This window comes from Streptopelia decaocto, assembly GCF_964273445.1.
Source record: "Streptopelia decaocto genome assembly, chromosome: 1".
Lineage (NCBI taxonomy): Eukaryota > Metazoa > Chordata > Aves > Columbiformes > Columbidae > Streptopelia > Streptopelia decaocto.
In genome coordinates this window covers 40,513,232-40,536,265 of record NC_138663.1, presented here as the reverse complement: position 1 = coordinate 40,536,265, position 23,034 = coordinate 40,513,232, and the positions used below count along the sequence as shown (strand labels likewise).

Here is a 23,034-nt window from a genome sequence, read left to right as displayed (position 1 = left end):
TGTCTGTGGTTATTCATCCCCTCAAACACTCAGCGCTACTTTAAAGACAAATGGAACACAACTGTGAGCAAGATGGAATACTCTTCATGAAAAAGTGTTGTGAGAGGGCCTGCCTTCACCATTACACAAGGAGTGGTTGAGGCAGAAAAAGAGTAAACTTGTGAACTGGAGCATTAGAGTTGTGTCTTCCTTCTGACTGAGTAAAGTGTATCTCTCTGGATTTCTGTGCTTTTATGTTAGGTGAAATTGTAGTATTTTCCTGCTTACCAGGATTAGTTTGAGATAATGTAACCTAAACCACATTAGTACATTACAAATGTACACTCATGTGAGTTTATCTACTGGACGTGTAGGTAGACAGAAATGCTAGTAGCAATCAGGGCCACCACTTAATCCATAGCTCTTGCTGCTTGTAAGACTAGAAGACAATTTGGGATTCTGTCTTGAAGAGGGATTCTACTTTCCACCACTCAGGATGAACACCAAAGGAACCATGACTCAAGATTACGCTGTCTAACCTTCTTCTTTAGTGCCAAATGATCATCAAATAAGCCATGACACAGATCTAGGTTTGGGCAGAATTAAGTGTCTCATGTTGTATTTCCTGATCTTGTCTGGCTGAGCAGCAAGGGAAATGGTTCACCCCACTCTGCATCATCATTTTATTCCACTGATAGCAGAGATGAATGTAAACACTTAAAACAGATCCAGTTTGGGTTTTGTTCTCTCATTTTTAGTTGATGCTTTAAGGACAAGTCAGATACATGCCATCATTATCTTCATGAAACATCAAGTGAAATTCTTGTTCCACTTTGAAGACCACACTTGGTGTTTGTGTTTCAGTTGGACAGGTGAACTACCCAAAGGTTGCGGACAATTCCTCCTTCGATGAGGACAGCAGTGATGCCCTCTCCCCAGAACAGCCAGCCAGCCATGAGTCCCAGGGGTCTGTCCCATCACCGATGGACTCCCGGATTTGTGAGCCTCTCCCTAGCACCACTGGCACATCACTAGCTCAGGTGAGAATGTGGTGGCCTCCTGCAGTGCCCTGGAGCTTCACAGCTACTGCTGATTTTTGGCAGACAATCCTGAAAACTGAGACCAAGGGATCCTTAAAAGGTATAGTCTGTGAGATTTCACAAGGGGTCTTAGCTCTGTGTGGTATTGGTGCAGTCCTCTAGTTATTCAGAAGTCCCTGTAGTGGTGCCATGTGGTGAAGGGGGACAATCATTACTTGGTGATACAGCCTGCGTTGGTGTGAAACTGATTCTGGCAGGCAACATGGGGAGATACAGGTCTGGGATTTTGATTCCTTTTCTGCCCTAAGAAGTTGTGCTGCTTCTCAGGGACAACTGAAGCAGTGGGTTAAAGGAGTCTAATTAATGACGTGCAACCTGTGCTGCTTCCCTTTAAGTGGACACCTCCTGCACTTTCTTAAACTGTTTCCCTCCTCGTGTATGAATTCATTATGCCTTTTTCTGTCCCTGCAGGGTACATCCCAACTGCAGATTAGCACAGACTCCAGTGAAACACTTTTCCTACCTGAACAGCCGCCCCCGCCTCTGCCACCTCCACCTCTTCTGCCCCCTAGTCTTACCAACGGAGCAGCTCTTACTGCTGCCAAGCCCCCACCAACGCTCATTAAGGTACTATTTTGGCTGATTTCTTCATTGTTATAGTCTGAAGGAAGATAAGATGGTTACTCTGAAGAAGGTTTGGAGTTGGAAGTGTTGTGTTAACAGATGCAAAGGAAGGAAAGCTTAGTTCTCACTAGTGTCGTCCTCTGACACTAGTAACATATTTAGTAGGTTTTTCTGTTCCTTGATTTATTCACCTTGTGTAAAATGGGTCCTGAATGCAAAATGTTTTGAAACAATCAGTGTTGTCCGTAGTTAGAGTCAGTGAGTCTGCACTGTATGAGCAAGTGATCTGGTGTGCTGGGAAAGATGAACGGCTGCCTTTCTGTGACCTGCATTATGGTGCTGTGTAAGATGCTGTGCACGCTTTGACTACTTTTGCCTGAGTTAGAGAAGCCAGGAAAGACCCTCAGGTCAAATGTGGAGAATTTTGAAATGAAAATTCCAGTGTACATTCTGGTTTATGTGGGGTGTTATGTTATTACAGTGTTTTCGTTCTTATTTGCTCCTTCCTTTTCTTCTAAATAGCAAAGTCAGCCCAAGTCTGCTAGTGAGAAGTCTCAGCGCAGTAAAAAAGCCAAGGAGTTGAAGCCGAAAGTCAAGAAGCTTAAATATCATCAGTATATTCCCCCGGACCAAAAGCAGGACAAGGGAGCTCCTCCCATGGATTCATCCTATGCCAAAATATTGCAGCAGCAGCAGCTCTTTCTTCAGCTTCAGATCCTCAACCAGCAGCAGCAGCAGCACTACAACTATCAGACCATCCTGCCAGCCCCACCAAAGTATGGATCCTATGTGCCAGCTCTCTCTCAGAAAGCATTTCTTCCCCTGTGCTGTTACCAGAATCATTGTATTCTGGGTGTGAGGTGGGGCGGTTGGCTGTAATGTCCTCAATCCTGTTAGGTTACAGCAGGCTGCAAGAAGGGCCAGCGTCAGATGAATCAGACAAAAGCAGCTGAAGTGAGTTGGTTGGCAGGACAAGGGGCACAGATATAGTCAAAGGCGCTGGTGTGCTTTAATGTCTAGGGTGGCATTAGTGACCCAGATGTTTCTGAACATGTATGATTGTTGACACCGAGGTGCCTTTCCACCTTAGTTTTGATGCCTGTGTTTTTTCTTGCCCTGCAGGCCTCCAGGAGAGCAGCAGAGTGGTGCCAGTGCTCCTGCTGTACGCAATCTCTCTGCCACAGTCAGCAACGCATCTTCAGTATCCTCGGGTTCCAGTGGGCTGATGCGGCAAAACAGTAATGCTGCAGTGGGCAAACCTGGCCCTCTCCCTGCCAACCTGGATGAAATGAAGGTAAGTGTCCTGTTAAGCTGCACAGCCCTTTTTTTTGCCCATGTCAGTGGAGAGGGCAGTACTGACTGATGTTGCTGCCCCAGAGCGGGGCTGAGGCCGACTGACAGGAGTTAGTGATAACAGGTGGTATTGCTGGCCTGCAGTCTGTACCTGAGGTGTGGGGTTGTTGGCCTGCAGAGGGGTCAGTTTAGTCCTTTGCCCCATGGCTCTGGTAGCTGTTAATAGTTGTTCTGTTTAGAGTGTGTCTTAATGCTGCCCTCTTTTTTCCCCACCTTGTCAGGTAGCAGAGCTGAAGCAAGAGCTGAAGTTGAGGGCCTTGCCTGTCTCAGGCACAAAGACGGACCTGATTGAGCGTCTCAGAGCTTACCAAGAGCAGAACGGTGCAGCCGGCCAAACAACCCCCACTCCCAAGCCCAGCACAGCAGCCATCCTTCCAAAAGCTGCCGAAGTGGTGGTTGCCTTCCCAGCTGCCAGGCTGAGCACAGGGCCAGCCCTGGTCACCACTGGCATTGCACCAGCAGAAGTAGTTGTGGCCACAGTCACCGGTGGTGGCGTGATGAAGTTTGGCAGCACAGGCTCAACTCCTCCTGTCTCTCCCACTCCTTCTGAGCGCTCACAAATGAGCACAGGGGATGAGAACTCGGCCACCGGAGACACCTTTGGAGAGATGGTGACTTCACCCCTGACCCAGCTCACCTTGCAGGCGTCTCCAGTGCAGTTCCTGGTGAAGGAAGAAAGCTCAAAGTCTGCGTCCTGCAGCGTAAACACGGCACCCAGGTCAGAGCGGTGCAGCACCGGTAACAGCAGAGATGCAGAAGTTAGGGACAAAGACCAGATGCTGCAGGAGAAGGACAAGCAGATTGAGGAGCTCACCCGCATGCTGAAGCAGAAGCAGCAGCTGGTTGAGATGCTTAGACTACAGCTAGAGCAGGAGAAGCGCTCTCAGCAGTCACTACCGGCCCCAGCGGCTGCCGGAGACGGAACAGCCCTTGCCTCCAACCCAGTAGCATTTGGCACCCAGGTCAAGAGTGAAAACGGTTTCCTGAGTTGCCAGTCCACAAAGCAATCCAGTGGCCAAACAGACCAATTCAGCCCTGCACCAACCACTAGCCAAATGGACACTTCGAATCCAAGCCCAGTGCCAAAGAAAGCCGTGATGGTGAAGCAGGAGGTGCCAGCCGCGGAAGCAGAGCCACCGTGCCAGTCCAACAGCCCGCGGCTTTTCCTTGGCCAGCAAGGGAACGCCCTGAGTGACCTCATCAAGGGCGCCCCTCCCCCCACCCTCATCACTGACTCCACAGGGACCCACATCGTCCTCACCGTGACCAAGCAGAGCGCCGAGAGGCAGGGCCTCTCGCCCCACGGGAAGGCAGGGAGTAGCTGCTCGGCCTTGCAGGTAGGCAAGGGATAAATCACATCCCTCCTGTGAGCAGTTGGGTTCCTCTCTCCCTCTTCCTGCTCCCATGGTTCAGGTTGCCGCAGGATGACCTAACATGTTGGAAATTCAATGCAGTAAATACTAAATGGGCTTAGTTGCTCGCTATGATGGCTGGTAGTTCCTGGCTTGGTAAAACAAAGCAGTGTGAGCAGATCTTCAGCAAAAAGACTGAAATTTGACAGTGATGAACTGTGTACAGTAATGCACAATTGACTGTGCAACACAGGCTGTTCAGTGTTCTTCCAAACACATGGTTCTGCCTTTTGTCAGGCAGCATCTCAGGCTTGGAGGACAAGGGTTTGCTGCCACATTTCACTAATTTTTGAAAAACAACTATGCCTGTAGTAGTAAAAAAGTCAGACTGTATTTCACCAGTCCTTTACTGGAGAGATTGTACTCAGAGTGACTAGATAGGTCACCTTGTCAACCGAGAGCTGAAATCAGACCCCGAGAGCAGACATTTTGCTTTTTGACTGCTCTTTGTCTTAATGCGTGCCAGCATTTCAGTGCTAACAGAGTCTTTCATCAGAAATGATCTACTACTCCCCTGTTGGCATGAGCTCAGCACTTAACAGAAGTGTTCCGAGTGTTTCTTCCAGGAAGGGATAAATATGTCTAGGTTTTATGGCATAAGTCAAACCCCAGCATCTTCCATGGCACCAGAGAAGATTTGCATTCTCTGCTGCCACATTTCTAGCACCTTCTGCAGAGCAAGTGTCCGTGTCTGCCATCAGTGGCAGGCACTGAGCAGGCTGCATTTGCTGTGTAGCAGGTGAGGTGCCAGTCAGCTGTCTAAATATCAGCATCCAGTGTCACCCTTGATACCCCAGGGTATCTCACCAGAACTTCAGCCACTGCTCCAGAAGGGCACAGGTCTTATGTCAGCTCTGCCAGCCCTTGAAGGATGTCATGGATAGTCCAGGGATTTAGAGTGACTCTACCTCCCCTTTTAGGACTCCGAATCCCACCCCAATCCAATTTCTCTGCTTGGTGAAACAGAACAATTGACTGAATTTCCTAAAGAATAAAGAATGGGGAAAAGCAAACCTCAGAAATCTGTTAAAAAGCACAAGCCTTGCTCCATGCTGTGTTTGCAGAATAACTTCTGACAGATACCTTTTTTTTTTTTCCAGAGAGTACAATCATCGCCCGCTAAAACTTCCAACCAGCCGCCATGTCAGCTGCCTGCCAGCACCCCTCAGCAGCCCACGCAGCCACAGAAGCAGCAGCCCACACAGCAGCAGAAGCAGCAGCAGCCCCTGCAGCAGCAGCAGCCCAGAGGACTAAACCAATCTGTCAGAAAGGTAGCTTGCTGCCTGCTCACTTTTCTTCCTTGTTTTTCTTTGCCTGCTTCTGGGATTTGTAACAGTGGTGGGAAGGGGACGTACATCTCGGTCAGAGACCATCATCACAGCAGTTGAGATCTCACATCAGCTTCTGTCACAGCTTGAGGCTGCATGGAATGTTTGGTTTTCAGCTTGATTGTGGAAGCAGAAGGGGTGCCTGGCATAACATCTCCATTTCCCTGCTTCCTGCTGAACTAGTGGTGATGGTGAGCCCATCAGGCAGGAGGTTTCAGGAGCAATAAGTGTCCCTGAGGTCTTCCCCTATGGGCATGCTTGAAGGTGATGTGGAGGCTTTACAGCAAAGAGCTCCAGGCTAAACCCTGACAGTTTACTAGCTTCTGCCCTTTGGTCCCACATTGGGGCAGAATACCAGGTGGTGTTTTAAACAAGCAGTGTCTATCAATTAAAAATGATGAGAGGCCAGAGTGGGCAGCCTTGGTTCACAGTGGTGTCCCCAGTTCTTGAAAGAGTGCTGCTAAACTGATGGTTACTGCATGGAGAGAGCGTGTGGGCAGTACATCTGCTACTGAAGGTGGCGTATGAGCTCTGAGAGGGGCAAAAGGATGTGACCTGTTCCTCTCTGGTACGGATGAACATGCTGTGATTTCCATTCCTCTGCCTTGAGTGTACCTGTTGATCATCTCAGTGTGAAGTGCAATGCAGGTTCAGAAAAGAGACCACCTTTGGCTTTACCCCTTCTGCAGGTGACAGCTGTAAAGACCCTGCTGCACCATCTCCTGCCTTTCTAGCTCACATCAGCGATGACTTAACTCTCTCTCTAACATGTCATCAAGATAAGATACAGAAAGATTATGAACAGTTTTTTGAGCTTGGAGGACCACTTTTGAGTCAGATCTTGGAAAGGTTATGAAGATGGGATTTGCTTCTAGTGTAGTCCGAGTGGGATATCCACTTTGCAAAGGGTCGTTGCCTTGGTTTGCTTTGAGACCTTTGAGGAAATGCAGAAAGTGAGCAAAGGTACCTTTTCTCTCAGACTCCCTTAGCTTGTGTGCTGTGGAGGCATCTGTAGTGACTCTCCTAATCCTTTTGCCTCCTGGTAGGGTCAGAAGCCTGCAGGTGGTCTTGAGGCAGCTATTCTATGCCATGTTGTTTCTCAGCACCTCCAAACCTGCAGCCATTCTTTCCCAATGGTTTCCACAAATGATCCCTGAAAACTGGTGCTCCTGGCAAAGCCGACCCACCCAGTGTGTTGAAAAAGGTGCCCTCCCAGCACATCCCCATGGCCTGTGCCACAATGCCAGCTTCCAGCCCCTCTCGGGGACAGAGAAACCCCAGAGCAGCTCTGCTGTCCAGGGCCTGGGGTTGCTTCTCTACCTGCAGGTCACAGAACAGATAAACAGCTTTCCAGGGAAAACAGGATGGGGAAGAGTGTGAACATGTACAAGTGTTGGAACTGGCATTCAACTGCTGCCTGGGGACTAAGCTTCAGTGTGGATCATGCATAACTCCTGTAATGGCAGACACCTGATCCATGTTTTAACTTTGCTTATGGGCAGTTGTGTGCTGATTCATCTGGTAAAGCTGAGTCATGAGCACCACTTCCTGCAACACTTAGGGTTTCCTTTGGAGATCTCTGGTGCTGCTGAGTGCTCTGGTGCTCTCCGCCCACCGTCAGGCTGTAAAACTTGCTGCTAATGAAGCTTGCTTGTGTCCCCAGAGCAGGCATGGCAGAGGGGGATGGGTAAAAGATAGGTCCTGGGTATATTGTGCAGAGTAGGCTGAACACAGCAATGGACGTGCCCTCCAATCTCCAGAGTGCTAGAGGAATCCCCCACGTAGACACATGAGGCTCCCCATCCACAAATGGTGGTGGTTTGTGGTGTGGTTGCTTTAGCATTAGAAAAATCAGCAAAAGATTTCCAGCTGTGAGTTGGAGGGGAAATCTGGCTTCCTCCCCTGCAGCCAGGGCGTAGTGCACAGAGTACACAGAAGAAGCCAGGCTGCTGGGAGCAGAGCACTGCAGACCTCTGTGCAGCACTCACCGAGAGAGAGGGTGATGGTGTCTCAAAGCAGCTGTTGATGTGGGTTTTCCTCTGATCACTCCTTCTGCCTTTGTTCTAAGCAGCCCTCATCGCAGCCCGGCTCTCCTGCTGCCTCTTCCCCATCCCAGATGGACCTGGAGCAGCAACAGCACACATCGCTTTTTGGAACTCCTCCACCTCCTCTCCCTGTTCCCTCGGTCCCAATGAAAGAGCCACCAGGCTATGAAGAGGCCATGAAGCAACAGCCAAAGGCCCAGGTGAGTGCAATTCTTCTCCCTGGTTTCCTTGGAGAGCAGGTGACAAGTTGCCATTGTAAATCTGCTTAGATTCCTGATCTGGGCCAGTAATAGAGCACAGAGACACAGCTGTCCCTTTCTGACTGTGCCTGCCTAGCTGAATGCCTGCTGGAGGGCCTGGGGCAGATGCTAAACCACAGGTAGAGATCCCAAACCACTCACTGCTTGGTGAGTGTCTGTACAGCAGTTGCTGACTCTACCTTCCCATCCAGTAACAGCCTGGGGTTACAGAGGATTCCATGCCATGCCTCTGAGTGCTCATTCTCGCTAGATAACAGCCCCATCCCTGGGCCGAGGGAGCAGAGCCAGCAGCCATGGCTGTTGCTGGAGGCAGAAGCTCCCCTGATAAATAGGAAGCTAATCCTGTGCTTGCTCTCCCAGGAGAACGGCTGCTCCAGCCAGCATATGGATGACCTGTTCGACATTCTCATCGAAAGTGGAGGTAAGGAGACAAAGCCAGCATTTCCCATAGTCTTTGGGTTTGAGCACTGCAGGGAATATGTAGCACTGCAGGGAGAGCCTCTCATGGCCCAGATCTTTGGTCCTGAGTCCCTGCTGGTGCCTTTAGTGTTGGCAATAGTCACTAAGGGAGACATCAGTCAGGCACTGGTATGATACAAAGGTTATTGGTGACTCAGCTGCATCAGTTCTGTGCACATCTCTTCTGCGATACTGGACAGAGCTTGAATTCCCTGGACGTGGGCTGAAAAATTCCCTTAGCAAGCCAAGCGTGGGCATAGGATGAGTTTCCTTACTCCAGTTGGTGGTCAGTGATGGATCAGTCTGGGGGTTCCCTGTTGCCCTGGTGGGTGGGAGGGATCTTCCCAGTGTTTGGGCAAGCTTTTCCTCACTCTGGCCTGCCTGATTGTTCCCTGTACAGAGATTTCTGCTGACTTCAAGGATCAGTCGTCCCCAGCTGGGAAAGAACCACCCGTGGCCCAAGCCTGCTCCTCACCACCCAGCAGCCACCAATCCCCAGAGCTGGCGGTGCCAGTGTCCTTGGGGCAGCCGGTGCCCGTGGGCCGGCTGGAGGACTTCCTGGAGAGCAGCACCGGCCTCCCGCTTCTGACGGCAGGCCATGATGGGCCGGAGCCCCTGTCCCTGATTGATGACCTCCACAGTGAGATGCTGAGCAGCTCGGCCATCCTGGACCACCCGCCTTCACCTATGGACACCTCGGAATTGCACTTTGCTCATGAGCCCTCTGGGAGCATAGCCCTGGATCTGGCTGAGGCTAACTTGGACAGCATGGACTGGCTGGAGCTGCCAGGGGGGCCTGTCATGAGCCTGGCTCCCCTCAGCACTGCGGCTCCCAGCCTCTTTTCCACAGACTTCCTTGATGGACACGATCTGCAGCTGCACTGGGATTCTTGCTTGTAACTCTGTGAGCAGAGACTGAAGGGAACTGGAGTGGGAGGGCACAGGCATGCAGGGGGGAAGAGGCCAATCAACCAAAAAAAAAGAAACGAGCTCCTAGTATTTGTACTCCTCCCCCAACAGTGTCCTTCCTGCACAAAGCCGGTGGTGGTGGCAAAGGCTCCTGCTGCTGGAGTCACTGCTGCCTGGGCAGCGGGCCAGGCCAGGGAGAATGGCTGCTGGGGAGCAAGAGGAGGCTGCAGGGAGTGCAGGGGCTGGTGGCCTCCTGCCCCCACAGTGCAGCCTGACCAGCCTGGGTGAGAATGGAGCCAGCAGCCCGTCTTCCTCCAGGCAGGAGCAGCAATGGCAGCGTGTGGGGTGCGATGCTGCCAGACCCGATTTCCCTCACGCCTTGCAGCAGGATGTAGTATGACTGGGCCTGAGCCGTTTCCAGAAGCAGCACCCCGCACCTTGCTGGGATTGGCAAATAAAGGGGGTTGTGCTCGCCCGGCACGGTCGGTTTAACATTTGCAGAAGGGTATTCTACCTCTGGAGCAGGATGCGAAGGCGGGAGTGCTGGCTGGGGGCCCAGCAGGGCTGCTGTGTGCCCCACCTGCCGTCTGTCGGGAGGGTCTGGTCTGCCGGGGCTGTGAGGAGCTGGGCAGAACAGGCACCTTTTCCAAATGTAGCCAAAGGGAACCAGGGTTCCCCACCAACCTGGTAATGTCTAAGCTGGTTTCCCAAATATTGCTGAGCTTGGAGAGGCCTTGCCTGCTTGCTTCACTCGCTTTAGGCTGCAAAACAGATTTTTAAGGTGCTAAAGTCCAGGTCTTTATACATTCTATCTGTCCTTCACTGTCCCAGACCTCTGGCTGTGTCTGGAGTCACCTTCAGGCAGACCCCAGACCCCCCCGCCCTCCACAGCACTTGTAACATCCCCAGGTGAGCAAGGCAGGCAGCCTGTGTTGGGGGTTAAGACAAGAAAGCGTCCCTGTGTTGTGGGGAGCATGTGGGGGGCCCAGCTATCCATGAGCATCATCAGGGGCCATGTGCAATCTGTCTCCTGCCGTCAGCTGTGAGGCTGTCAGACCCAACAGGCCAGGAAGGGGAAGTGCCACTGTGAGCCGGGGTTGTGTGGAACAACATGGGGCTGAGCTCAGTGGTGCGACTGTGAGGGCCGCTTTTGGGGAGAAGAGCGAGCCTAAAAGCAAGTCCTGGGCAGCTGACTTCTGCCCTGCGGCAGTGAAACCTCTGCTCTTTCTTCCCTCCAGGCCTGTGGGGTAAAGGCAAAAGCAAATGGCTGCTCACCATGAGCTGCTGCTGACTTGACAAGCGGCAGAGCCATGATGATGCTGTTCCTTGTGCGGGGTTTTGCATTGGAAACCCAGGGCTGTGGCTCTCTCGTGCTGTTAGTCCTGTCACTTTTAAATTCCTGTGAGTATTGGTAGTACCTCACTGCCATATTTACCAGGTGAGCCATAGCCCAGCCGTGTCCCACGCAGCCGCCTCTCCGCACAGCTCTGCCGGCTGCAGCCCTGAGCTGGGTCAGGGCAGCTCGGCCTGAGCCTGGGGGAACAGGGACACGGTGGCTTTTGAAATCATATGGACTAAGGTGCTGGCCCTGCTCAAGCAGTAGAAAGATAAGCTGCCATCCTGTTAATATCCCCTTGCGGATGCTGCCCTCCCGTTTCCACCACGTGGGCTGGCAGTGCTGCCTGCTGGGGAAGGGCAGCAGTGGTGGGCACATGCTGCTCCCCTGCCCCTTTGGTGTCTGGTGCTCATCTCAGCGGGAGGCCTTGTCACAGGGGTTTAGGTACCTTTGCTCCACGGCAGGTGAATGCCAGCCCTGCACAACGTGACATGCTGGCTATCGGCCACTAAAGCGGCAGCCGGGTAGGGTCATGCCTCTTTTGCAGCTGGGAGAAACTTCTGCTTTCCTGAGCCCTATTTGCTTGTTTTAACTGCACGGGAGCCACTTTCTTAATCATTTGCAGGGGGAGCCTACTGGCACCTTCCTTCCTTTCTGCCTCCCCTGCTTCCTTCTCCCGGGCCCAATTGTAAGCAAGTCAGAGCCTCTTATCTGCCTCCCTCAGTGTTGTCTGTACCCATCCCCACCCAGCTTTCTGTTGCCCAAGCTACAGTGTCCTGTCCTAAAAATCAGAATAACTGGGACTGGTGGACACCCCCTAGACCCCCAGAGCCCGCCTCGCTTCCCTTCTGGCGCAGCCCTGGTACTCACAGATGCAGTGAGTGCTTCAGCAGTTGCCTTACAGAGCTCCCACCAGCTCCCCCAGGGCACCTGCCCAGACATGGGACCAGGTGGACACAGGAGGCAAGTAGTTTCTTAGGAGTAAAGTAGGTGGGGAGCGGGAGGATCTTTCAAATGCTAAGTGGAAAAAGTGAGGCTGCCTGTTTGTCATCCTCTAGCCTCCAACAAAAACTAGCTGTGTGATTTCTTTTGTACAAATAATTGCAAAGCTGCAGCCAGTAAATAAAGAATGAAATTATCAAAGTGCAATGAGCTCCTAGAGGAAGGTGGGAGCACTCCAACGCAGTCCTGGCCTGCCCAGCCATGGCTCCTCACACACTGGGCCAGGCACCCCAGTATCTGTTGGCAGAGAGCTGCGAATGCTCTTTACTGATTTAGCCCTTCCCCAGGGTTGCTGGTGAAAGGCTGAGCTCACAGCTGCTCCCTTTCACCTTCACCCACCCACCTTCATTTGTGAAACTCTGTAGGAATTTAATTACATTAAATTTGCCCAACTTACTCAAAATTGGCAGGTGGGTCCAGAACCATAAGCCTCCACTCCTGAGGAAACCAGCCAACCTGCCAGCACCCGTCTGCAAAAGGGGCTTGTGTGAGGAGAGCCAGCCTGTGCCTGGGGGCAGAGGGGAAGGTGATGCCTCATCCCACAAAACTTTAGGAAGTCTTTTCCCCAAGCAGTGCCCAGAGCAGGCTCACTCAGTTCTCCACTTTCTTACTATTATTTGTTTGAATAATAGTCCAATAGTTCTTTGTCAGAAGAGGTATTCCCCTGGACATACATTTTTGCACCCGTTGGGAAAAACAAATTCTGATGTTCTGCCTCTACCTTGAATGTAATCCTGAATCTTTCTGCTGTAACCACTACTTGTTTGTAATGTGTATTTGACTAGCACGCACTCTCCCACTATGCAGCAAACGGCGAGGGGTGATCAGCACCATCCCAGACGGATGGTGTTGGGGCATCGGATATGGAGCGAGTATTCAACTGGAAAAGGATAAAAGAAGTGACAAGTTAATGGGGGAGAGAATGGATCTTTAAATTGAATTATTTTTTCAGTTACAAATATTTGAAAAAAAATCATTTTATTAAAAAAATTCCAAACAGCCATGTCCTCAAAAAAAGTCTCTGCTACACTAGTGGGAGGGCTTGGGGCCACTCTGCCTTTTCCAGCTAAGGGGTTGGGGGAGGTGATGCCTTGGGGTCTTTTTCAAGCCCTCCATAAAAAAGAAGCCTGAGTAGTGATGCGTCATCCCTTCTCAGCCGCAGGGAGATTCCCTTGGTGTATGGAAATTACCTACCCTGCACCTAGAAGTAGGTCTTACAGTAGGAGAAGCACAGGAAGCCTTTGCAGCCTCCCCCAGCCCCGGCAGCTGGTCTGGACCCCAGCTGCTGTGGTGACGAGGTGATACTGCAGCCTTCCTCAGCCAGATGCTGAGCTGGAATTTGTCTGAAAATACTAATTGTAACATCAGTAAATACGCTGCAACTTCCACCCTCCCGTGCGCTTGGGCTTTTGAACATGGTTGTCCCCAGGCCTGTGCCCTGCTACTGTTGTATTTGCAGAAGCGACTCCACCTGGTTTTTCTGGAGAAGCTGGTTACTGTACACACACCACTGTTGCCCATCACCCGCCAGCCCTGTTCTCAGCCAGCCCCTCTCCCTTTGCTAAGGGCCATCCTCCTGCTGTTTCCCCACACCCCTAGTTTTGGGTGTTTCTTGCTTTTTTGGGGGCCCTGCTGGCAGCACAACAGCTCCTGCCCCAGCCAGCACCCTGTCTGAGGCGAGGCTGCTGAGGAGTGCCCATGGTGCCTCAGCCTGATGATGGCAGGAGCCAGCGCAGAAATGGGGTCATAATTAAAAATGGGCAGAAACTAAGAGTTGCATCTAGTCCTGGCCCTGTCAACAAACGAAGCCAAAGCCCGGCACTCTCCCAAGATGCAGTTTATTTACAAACCCACCAAATAAAGTAAGAATCTAGTGTCATTTCACGAGTAGTTTGTGCTCACAGACAAGCGCTTTCAGTAGAAAGTCACAGACTCCATATCCAGAGCCACCACCACAACGCAGCAATTCTCCACTCCTGACCTGCATCCCTGCGGCCTCCGCAGGGCGAGGAGGACGTTTGTCTCCCTGAGCCAGCTCCAACCTGAACCCCGTCCTGAGCTACAACAGTGCCAAAATATACACCTTCCTGGAGTTAATTTACAGCTTTTTGGTAAACAGTAAAAATCATCTAGAGGCTAAAATGACAGCATGAAACACTCCTGTGGAGGGGAGAGGTGTTTTTCTACGTCTGCTCCCAGAGGAGATAAGGCCCATCCCCAAGGCTGTTTCAGTGGTAACAGGCCCGTGCAGTCGGGCACCTCTTGTCAACACCCCCCACAACCAGTGCCAGGAGCTGTGATGAGGCTGATGCTGGTTCCCCCTTTTCAGCCCCGGCTCCAGGTCAGAGGAACATGTCCAAGTGCTTCAGGCTTTGCCATCCCTCTCCAGGCCAGAGGGGAGCCCTTGGCTGGCACGGGGGGATGTGCTGTCCCTGCTCCTGTGCAGCCATCAGTCTCTCACCAGCCCCATTCCCCTGACACCCGCAGTGCCACCTGCCAACCACACCAGCTCTCATGGGTCAAAGCCACCCCACAAGGGCTGCTGCTTCCCCGCAGCCACAGCAGCAGCCACGCCACACCCCCACGCAGCTGCTGGCCCACAGGGCTGCAAGCCAGGCTGCTCCCCCAAGCATCGTGGACAAGAAGGGCTGAGGCAAGCAGAAGATGGGGGTGGCAGAGACAGGGAAGGCTGGGAGGGGGCACTTTTTTTTTTGGCCAGAGCACACTTGTCCCTTTTCAGTTTCACCCTCAACCTTCACCTCTCTCGGGTGTGCAGCTTGGCATCTTGGCGCTGCTGCCATCTGTCCCAGGTGGCCTGGCAGCCCCCTCAAAGGGGATTTTGTCACAGATACAAGTGGGTGGGGTGGGGGAGGGCAAGGGGTGAGACATGATGGGGGTGGGGGAGAGGAGTGTGCGCCATTGAGAAGGGTCCCCAGGATGGGGTGGGGTGTGGGTCACCCATCTATGTCCCAGCTGAAGAGATGGTGCTTCACGAGCATGTCCTGCACCCCTTCCTTCAGTGGCTTCTTCTCCTTCTCCTGCAGGACAACACAGAGAGCTGGGTCAGTACCCCACAACCAGAACAGCGGAGGTTGTGCCTGTGGGCAGAGCCCAAGCATGCCGAGGTCTCCAGCACCCAGACAGAGCAGCCTTCTCCACTTCCCACCTCGGCACAGCTGAACCAGGGAGAGGCCCTGTGGTTCGGAGAGCACCGGGGAAGAGGGAGGCCTGACATTTCCCTCCGCCCCAGCTGGGCACAGGCAGGCAGCTCGCACACACAGCCTGCCCCGGCAGGGACAGCCTCCAGTGCAGAGGATGGGCTGGAGCACAAAACCGGGAGAGTGAAGCAGAAGCGAAGCCCACGGCTGAGGGAGAGAGTGAGAGATGTCACGTACTCACCTCCCTCTTTATTGGCAGCTCCCAGTCCTGAGAGAGGCTGAAGGCAAATTTGCAGAGGACTCTGCAATGGAAGACAGCGATGGTAACACACACACAAATCACATCCCTTGCCCCCAGGCACACAATTGCGCTGGCTCCTCAGCTTGCCCCAGCACGTCACTAAGCTTACAAGGATGGAAATCCTTGTTTGTTGGTGTTGAAAGGGCAGCACCAACCACTCATCCCCCGTTCCTTTCTCCGCTCTGGGCTTCAGATCCTGCCAGGCTGGGAAGAGAAGCTTGAAGATGTGACTCAAGTGCAACCCCTACAGAGCCTGACCGAGCAGTGCAGGGAGGCCCAGGCAGCCCTGGGCTCTGCCAGCCCTCAGACAAACATGGCTGAGGACTGCACGCAGCTGGCAATGGGGGCCTTGCAGGTTCCTCTCCAGAAAGCAGACCCCTGCCAGTAGCAACCCAGAGTTCTGCATCCCTCTTGCTGTCCCTGGAGTAAGAGAAATGTCCTGGCCCCCATTCACAAGAGCCACATGGGGATGGCACGTGGAGCTCCCTTGCTGGACCCAGCTCTAATTGGGGGCTGTAGGGACAGTGCGAACCCCGTCCCTAGGACAGTGATGCAGAGCTCAGACCTCCTGGCAACAAGCACCTCAGTCCTTCAGTCTCAGGAGAAACTTCTGTGAGGGGGTCTCCTCCAACTCCAGCAGCAGTGGGGGGGCTGAGGCCCTCCAAAGGAAGCTGCCTGGGAGAAATACAGCAAAAGCCTCTGCTCCTGCCCCACACGAAACCTGGTCAAAGACTGGTCCAGCCATGAACCAGTCCCACTTGGTCCTCCGGCTCTGCTGATCTGATGCCCCTGTGCTGCATGAAAGCAGCTGTAGTACACTGCTGCAGAGGTGGAAGGGACACCCTTCCTCCCATTCCACAGCAGACGAGGAGAACAGGGCACCCTGAGGGCACACACAGGCCTGCTCCCTGCTACAGATGCTCCCACTGGGGCTGGTAACCAGCTGGTGCAGCCAAAAGCCAGCAGCAGCAATGGGGCTGGAGTGGTGGTGGTGGTGGCTGAGGGGTTTGCTCTCAGCTCCCTGGGGCTGGATGTGGCTTTGCAGAGTGCGGGAAGGCCAGGAGCACGTGGGTATGTGCTCTGGGCTCCAAGTGATGTGCTTTGTGCAAGATCAGGCACTGGAGTTGTGTTCAGCCCCGCAACACCACTCACTCAACCACAAGTCAGATGGTGCCCGACTCCTTCCCGGCCACGGACGGACTGTGTCCCTAGCACATTCCCTGTGCCCTGCTCACACTCATGGTGGCTGGCAGAGGACCTGGAGAGCAGAGGGCTGGAAAAGGGAGTTTCTCTCCATCAGAGGAGGTGCAGGGCACAGCAGGAGGCTGCTGGCAGGCAGAGGCTGCCTGCTTGTCATGACAGCTCCCCAGGAGCTCTTGATCAGGCAGGCACAGGGCATTGTATTAAACTGTCTAGACAGTTGCTGCTGCCTCAGCACACAGAAGGAAATCTCTGCAGCGGGGGTGTCTGGGCAGCCCACACTGCTGCTCACTGGAGAGGGCCCAAAGCCAGATGTAGTGAGGGCCACCACGTGCAGAGGAGGAGGAGAAAATCCCTTTCAGACCCTGGCGAGGCCGATGGGGACAGACTCACCTCAGCTCACATTTGATCTGCACCCAGCCAGGACTGCGCAGGAACGACCAGGGATGGAACCACTTCTCCACGGTCTGCAGGCTTGAGCACAGCACCTCCAGCCACAAATGCAGCACCTGTTCACTGCAGCAATGGGGTGGAGACGTTATTTGGCTGAAGCCAGAGAATGAAGCCCTATTCCTTTGGGATAGTCTATTTTCAGCCTAACTTTTAACTCCAGCCCCGAGTCCTGTCCCCAGTGAGAACAGGCTACCCCAGTAATCTTGTCAGCCACTCAGTGCAATAAGAGCTACTTCTTCCAGCCAGGAGCCAGGCCAGCATGATGAACAAGAAAGGAGGAGGTCCCACTTAGTTACTGCAGTGAGAGGAGAAAAAGACCCTGTGGCCTAGGGTAGACTGAACCAACTGCTGCCATTGAGCCCACTCTGCCCCCTCCCAAGCTCCTCTAGCCCCTGATGCTGAGGGTATCGGGACTGGATGACTCACTTGAGTCCAACACAGATGAGGGAACGAAGCTTCACGTCCATCTGTGCATGTGCAGCATCATGCGTTATGTTCACAGCCTGAACTGCCTGCAGGGTGGAAAGACGTGGTCACCACCTTCTCAGATTAGCCTTAGGCTGCGCTGGGCAACCATTCCAGCAACACAGTTAAATGCTGCCCCCCCCAGAGCTTCCCACCCTTGCCCAGTGCCACCCACTAACATCAGAGGGGCCAAACCTTCCTGATGGCTTCACTTTCTGCCTTTTCCCAGAAACCTGGTGTCTCTACCTCTTCCCATCAGGGAAGGTCTGGGAGACTCTCGAGCATCTCCCTAGAGATGGACATCACCCTCCAGCAGCCTCCATGGGAAACTTCCCCACATTAGGAGCTGGGCTCTGGCTGGGCTGGGGGCAGCACTCACCCGGTAAAGCAGCTCCTCTGGAGTGAGGACTTTGCCGTCTTCATCAAGCCTGCAGAGATCACAGCAGAGATGTAGCTGGCTCCAGAGCCACCCTGGGCACATGCAGGCTTTCACCCCTCCATAGCCCAACAGCTCCCTTGCTGCTGCTGAGCCCACAGGTGATCCAGCCATGAGAGAACAAGATACAGACCCAGGAGCAAACACAGGAGCCCGGGGAAGTGCACAAGTGCCACTGCCAGCCCCAAGTCAGCATAGGCACAGCAGCCAGGTGACACCACAGCCCGAGAAAGATGGGACAGACCATGACCCTTCCCAAGGTGGAGAGCAGCAGCAGTTCTATAAGCAGGGTGCAGACCCAGCTGCCTGGTGTGTCTAAAGTGGCATTACCTGTAAGTCTTGCAGAGCACAAGGCGAGAATACACGGAGTCAAAGTCCCGTTCCACTTCCCGGCTCGCAGCCTAGTAGGGCAGAGGGGCAGTCAGTACACTCTGTCCTACAGCCCCCTCAGCCCAGCTCTCTGGCAACGCTGCCCCACAAAGGGAACCGAGACATCTCACCTCCTCGATAAACAGCCAGGGATGGCAGGCCCCGCCCAGCAGAGATGGCTTCTTCAATCCATGTTCAAATATGGACTTCAAAGCTGGACACAGCGTTCCTCGCACTAAGTCCGTCACCCCCTCTGTGACTGAGTCATCTCCAGCAATGGAGTACTGAGGAACACAAAGAGCCAGCTCTCAGCACACTAGTGAGGAGCAGAGCTTGGAGGTGGTTGCTCACCTACAGCTTCTCCGTGCACACCTCTTCCACTCCCAGGTGCCCGCCAGCCCCTCTCATAACCCCTGACGCTCTTACTGGTTTTCACATAAGGAACCATGTTCAGTGTTGTTCCCCTGGGAGCTGCTGGGACAGCAGGACCTTTGTGAGCTGGGTGCTGCCCAGGAGACCACAGGTGACCCAAGCACCATCCTGGCAGCATTCAGCACATGGGAACTGCTGCAGTTCGGTGTGGTGCTGAGGTAAGGAGTGAAACTTTCACTGAGGGTCTCTGGGACTCTGTAAGCTGCTAAAAGCCGAGGCAAACAGGGGGAGATGGGAATTCACAGGTCAGCTGGTACACCACACTGAGGTGTCACCCTGATATGCTGTTCACATGAAGGATCATCTCTGTTTCCACAGCTGGGAGGAGAACTGGTCAGCAGCACAGGTTGTGTTTATGCACAGAGAGGTGATCTGTGCCTACGAAACCAGCCCTGAGCAGGGGGAGAGGAAGCAAGTGAGATATCAATTATGACATCTCTCTAGGGGCTTCTCTTGGGGTCTCAGGTCAGTCTTTGAGCCCTTCCTCACACTCTAAATGCTGAGGAGAAGAGGGAGAACAGGGCCTTCTCCACTTCCCCTGCAAGTTGTCTAGGCCAAGAGTTGATGACATCTGTCTCCTACCCGTTACCCCAGCCTTGGGGCCATACTGAGGTATCTGCTCTAAACAGGTGGGATTTCACCACTGCCGGTTGAGAGAGGAACTGCTACAGTGTCCCCTCGGGCACAGCTGCTTGGGGTGACCACAAAGCATGAGCAGGATCCACAGGCTCAAAGGAGGAAGAGAGCAGTGGGAGTGGGCAGGAACAAGGCCCACAGAATCCTGTTGCTTCCTCTGCTTTTCCAAAGCTCTTCTCTAGGGGCCTTGCAAGCCCCAGCACCTCGCTCAGCTGCCCCCGGCAGCCCTTTGTGGCCTTTGTTCTCCACTTGGTCAACATCAGGAAGTTGAGCAAACAGGTTCAGGAAGACAACCTGCCTGATCATATCACTAAGTGTGTGATAGCCACAGAGAACAAACAGACTTAAGAAGGAAAGTATGTCGCTCTTTTCAACAATGTCTTTTCATCTATGAAATGACTTTTTTTCTGTTAGGTTTGGTTTTCTTTTTTTGTTTATTGTGTTGTGTTTTTTTTTTAATTACCTCTTTGCTCCTCTCATCCAAGATCTCCACAAATTTTGCAGGAAACCAACCTATGAAGAATGGACAAAGAAATGAGTCTGACACTGAGAAACCTCTGACACAGACAAGACCAGAGCCCACTGGAAGCTGAGAATAAATCAGAGTTCAAAGGGTGCAACCCCCAAGGAAGGAGGGGGTTTTGAGGATTTTGAGCAGCCTCAAAATCACAAGAATTAAGGCAGCTGCAAGAAGCAGCCAACTACAGGACACTGCCGACAAGCAGCAGAGACGACCTGCACCCAACCACCCTGTGCCAGGAGGATAGAACCTAAACTGGCTGTTTGTAAGAAGCTGCACCGCTGCTCTCAGACCCTGATTTAACATTCCCCTTGTCCCTGGCAGATGCTTCAGGCAGACTCTTTGCTGCAAACTTGCCAGAGTGGTTGCTGTGGATGAATGGTTGCTCCGTATCCAGCCCCGCTCTGCCCCATGAAACCCGTCCTGCTCTCACCTCTCAGTCCATTCAGCTCTCCCACCCAACAGTGCTCATCCTTCTGGGAAATGATCTGAAAAACAGGGAGTGGGAAACACTGGTTCAAGAGAGTGCAGTGCCAGGATGGCTCCAGCTGCCCGGCTGTATGTGCACAATAAAGAACTGCTTCTTCTCAACTCTTTTGCTAATGTTCTCTTCTCACATGGCCTAAGGCCTTCAAGTGCAAAAGGCTACCACAAACACAATGCTATCCCTGTTTTCCCCACTTTCAGATGGGATGCCCACAGCTAAAACACAAATGGTTGCTTTTACAGTCTTACCACAGCTTAGTGTGCAGTGTTAAACCAGGACCCAGGTTGGACCAAATCAATCTTTTGCTCAGCTGCATGACAGCCAGGGAAGGGACTCTGTGGTTGTATTGAGAATGACCCACAAGACAACATTCACAGGAACATTCTGCCTCATCCTCAGGCAGCCCCTAGAAACACCAGTCACTTCCCTGGGCCCCCTAACTGGGCTCAGAGCTGACCTCCTTTCCTTCTTTCCCTCCAGAAGAGGCAGTGCAGTGTCCCAACCACGCTGGGTCTGCATGGCCTTGCCATGGTCCCTGTCTCGCAGGCTGACGCACCGTAATAATGTCATTCTTGCGGAAGCCCAGCTCATCGTCATCGTGGCGCTCAAAGTCCAGCAGAGCCTTGGCTCTTCGTCGGCGGTTGCGGGAACAGGCCACGTAGTTCTCGTGGTCCCGCTGGTGGCTCTCCATGCTGTAGTCTGGAGTCAGATCCTGGCATGCACGTGGAGGAAGAGCAAAGAGGAATGAAAAGCAACAGATGACTCTCAGCTGATCTGCCAAAGCTTTGCACGCCCCTGTTCCCAAGCTTTTTCCTTCTCCTAGCAGGCAGAGAGTCTCTCAGCCACCACTCCTCCTCCAGGGATGGGTTAAGCAGCCCTTACTCTCCACCCATTACACCTGGCATGCTCTTCCTTGAGCCTACATGCTCCAGGAGCATTTGAGCAGCCCTGTCCTGTGGTGAAGTCTCAACACTCATGCCTGGAGCCCACAGCAGTGCAGATCCAGCTGTTCCTACTCACAATGCTGCAGTTCTTGGGATCCACACACTGGAAGTGCCGTGCCACCTGGAGAATGGCCTCGCGCAGGTCGGCCACCAGCTCCGTCTGCTTGATGTTCTTGGCTTTCAGTGCCTCCAGATCTTCATCCCCTGGGGAAGCCCACATAGACAGAGGAAAGGCGAGGAAAGGAAAGCAAGTATGAGTTATTTATTTTTTTTTGTTAACATTAGAAATCATTGATTCTACACAAATCAAAAAAGCCTGATATTAGAAGTGCCTATGCTAAGGCAGGTGCTTACTGCCCATCTATTCAGTAATGTAAATAACCAATATCATTTGATTGTGTCAAATTTTAAGGAGCTGGTATTTCAAACCACATATGAACTGGAAGATGTCACCTTTGATCTGACTGGACAGCTCTCTGTACCAAGGTACTACGTAGAAGTGTCTATGCAGTATATAGACAGCTGAATGGTGGGACACAAAACTAGGGAAGTTTCAAAAACTCTCCTCAACTAAAATTCTGCTGAAACTGAAACAGCTTTTGGTTGAACTACTTCTGATTTTCGCATACCTCACAGGCTGACAGCATATTCTTCGCTGAGTCTTCAAAAATATTTGGAAAATGAAGACAGCCCACTTTCCTGTGTCAGTCTAGAAATCAGAGCCATGAGAGAAAAGCCACTATCTACTTAAGACCTTGACCTCCCAAAGAGCCAGATTTCAAAGGTTGTGGGTGTATAGAAATGGTCATAAGCACAAAGTAAAAGTTATCAAAGCATATTTCAACTGTCACTAATTCCCCCAGGAGTTTTGACAGCCTATCTCTATTAATTTATGCACAAAGATATCTAATAGGATGGATTCTTTATGTAGTTAATGTATCTGAATGCCTTAAAAATTGAGTACATGATGTTTAGGAACAATAAACCATTCGCTTCTTTTTCTAAAAAAAAAAATAATAAAAATTTCAAAACTCAAAGTGTATTTTCATACATCTGTTTTTGCTCTCGCTATAACATACTGAAGATGTAGTAGCTTGATCAATGAAATCAATATTTAAACCAGTGTATTTTTCACTGAACTCCAATTTTTAAACAAACACAGCTTTTATGCAAGACCCAAGTAAATAATTGGCTAGCAAATCAGTACTCTGCTTATCTTCTAACAGCATTATAGAAACCAATATGTGGCCTGAGCTATACAGCTGCTGCAACAGCTAAGTACACATGAAGCTTCTGCTTATTGAAAAGTATCTTTTAATCACAAGTTATCCTAATTAAAAAGACTAAAACCTTAAGAACATAAACAGAAGCACAAAATTAGATTTAAAATTTTTTATAGTTGTTTTCTGTTTGCTAAATTAAATGATTAGAGAAGCAAACACACAGGGCTTAAGAGAAAACTGAACTTTGCTTCTGGACTAGAAAAATTGTAGGACATACTTATTCCTAGCCCAAGCAACGAAAATTAACAAAGCCTCCTCCTCTGTGGCCAGGGGTAGGAAACAGAGATACAAAGATTGTAAATAGAGTTCTCACATGCTCTGAATCTGTAGTGAGATAGGTGATCACACAGATGGCGAGGATTCCCAGAAAATTCATGTTGCTAAACCAGAATGTGACTAAAGAAGAAATGACTCAGCTACAGCCACACCGGCTCTGTGGGCTGCCCTCATTTACATAGATCACTAATTCTTTCTGTCATCATTCTGTCCCTTCTGGCCAAAATACCATGCTCCTCCCTCTGTACTCAGATCAGTCCCACCCAAACACACGCGGGAGATATGGGAAGCAAGTTCCCCACCCTCCCACCTGAGAATACGCGTGAT

General features: G+C 51.9%; 2 protein-coding genes across 11 annotated transcripts in view; one reads left to right on the top strand and one right to left on the bottom strand.

The window, feature by feature from the left end:
• Positions 1-12,480, top strand: part of MRTFA (myocardin related transcription factor A) — a 78,947-nt gene extending 66,467 nt beyond the window's left edge. For 4 of the 5 annotated variants that reach the window (XM_082068281.1, XM_082068280.1, XM_082068278.1 and 1 more), the window contains 9 exons: positions 844-1,019; positions 1,491-1,646; positions 2,166-2,419; positions 2,766-2,937; positions 3,218-4,333; positions 5,509-5,679; positions 7,805-7,981; positions 8,402-8,462; positions 8,901-12,480. In XM_082068281.1, the coding sequence (XP_081924407.1) occupies positions 844-1,019; positions 1,491-1,646; positions 2,166-2,419; positions 2,766-2,937; positions 3,218-4,333; positions 5,509-5,679; positions 7,805-7,981; positions 8,402-8,462; positions 8,901-9,400 (2,783 nt within the window). In that variant the 3' untranslated portion in view covers positions 9,401-12,480. The remainder of the gene's footprint in view (positions 1-843; positions 1,020-1,490; positions 1,647-2,165; positions 2,420-2,765; positions 2,938-3,217; positions 4,334-5,508; positions 5,680-7,804; positions 7,982-8,401; positions 8,463-8,900) is intronic. The other variant, XM_082068279.1, reaches the window with a different exon arrangement.
• A 1,089-nt stretch (positions 12,481-13,569) lies between these two features.
• The window catches only part of SGSM3 (small G protein signaling modulator 3), a 30,461-nt gene continuing 20,996 nt past the window's right edge, over positions 13,570-23,034 (bottom strand). For all 6 annotated transcript variants that reach the window (XM_082068322.1, XM_082068323.1, XM_082068326.1 and 3 more), the window contains 11 exons: positions 21,225-21,352; positions 20,761-20,916; positions 20,151-20,205; positions 19,661-19,710; positions 18,261-18,413; positions 18,091-18,161; positions 17,704-17,752; positions 17,286-17,371; positions 16,800-16,922; positions 15,147-15,207; positions 13,570-14,785 (listed from right to left, as the gene is read on the bottom strand). In XM_082068322.1, the coding sequence (XP_081924448.1) occupies positions 14,702-14,785; positions 15,147-15,207; positions 16,800-16,922; positions 17,286-17,371; positions 17,704-17,752; positions 18,091-18,161; positions 18,261-18,413; positions 19,661-19,710; positions 20,151-20,205; positions 20,761-20,916; positions 21,225-21,352 (1,016 nt within the window). In that variant the 3' untranslated portion in view covers positions 13,570-14,701. The remainder of the gene's footprint in view (positions 14,786-15,146; positions 15,208-16,799; positions 16,923-17,285; positions 17,372-17,703; positions 17,753-18,090; positions 18,162-18,260; positions 18,414-19,660; positions 19,711-20,150; positions 20,206-20,760; positions 20,917-21,224; positions 21,353-23,034) is intronic.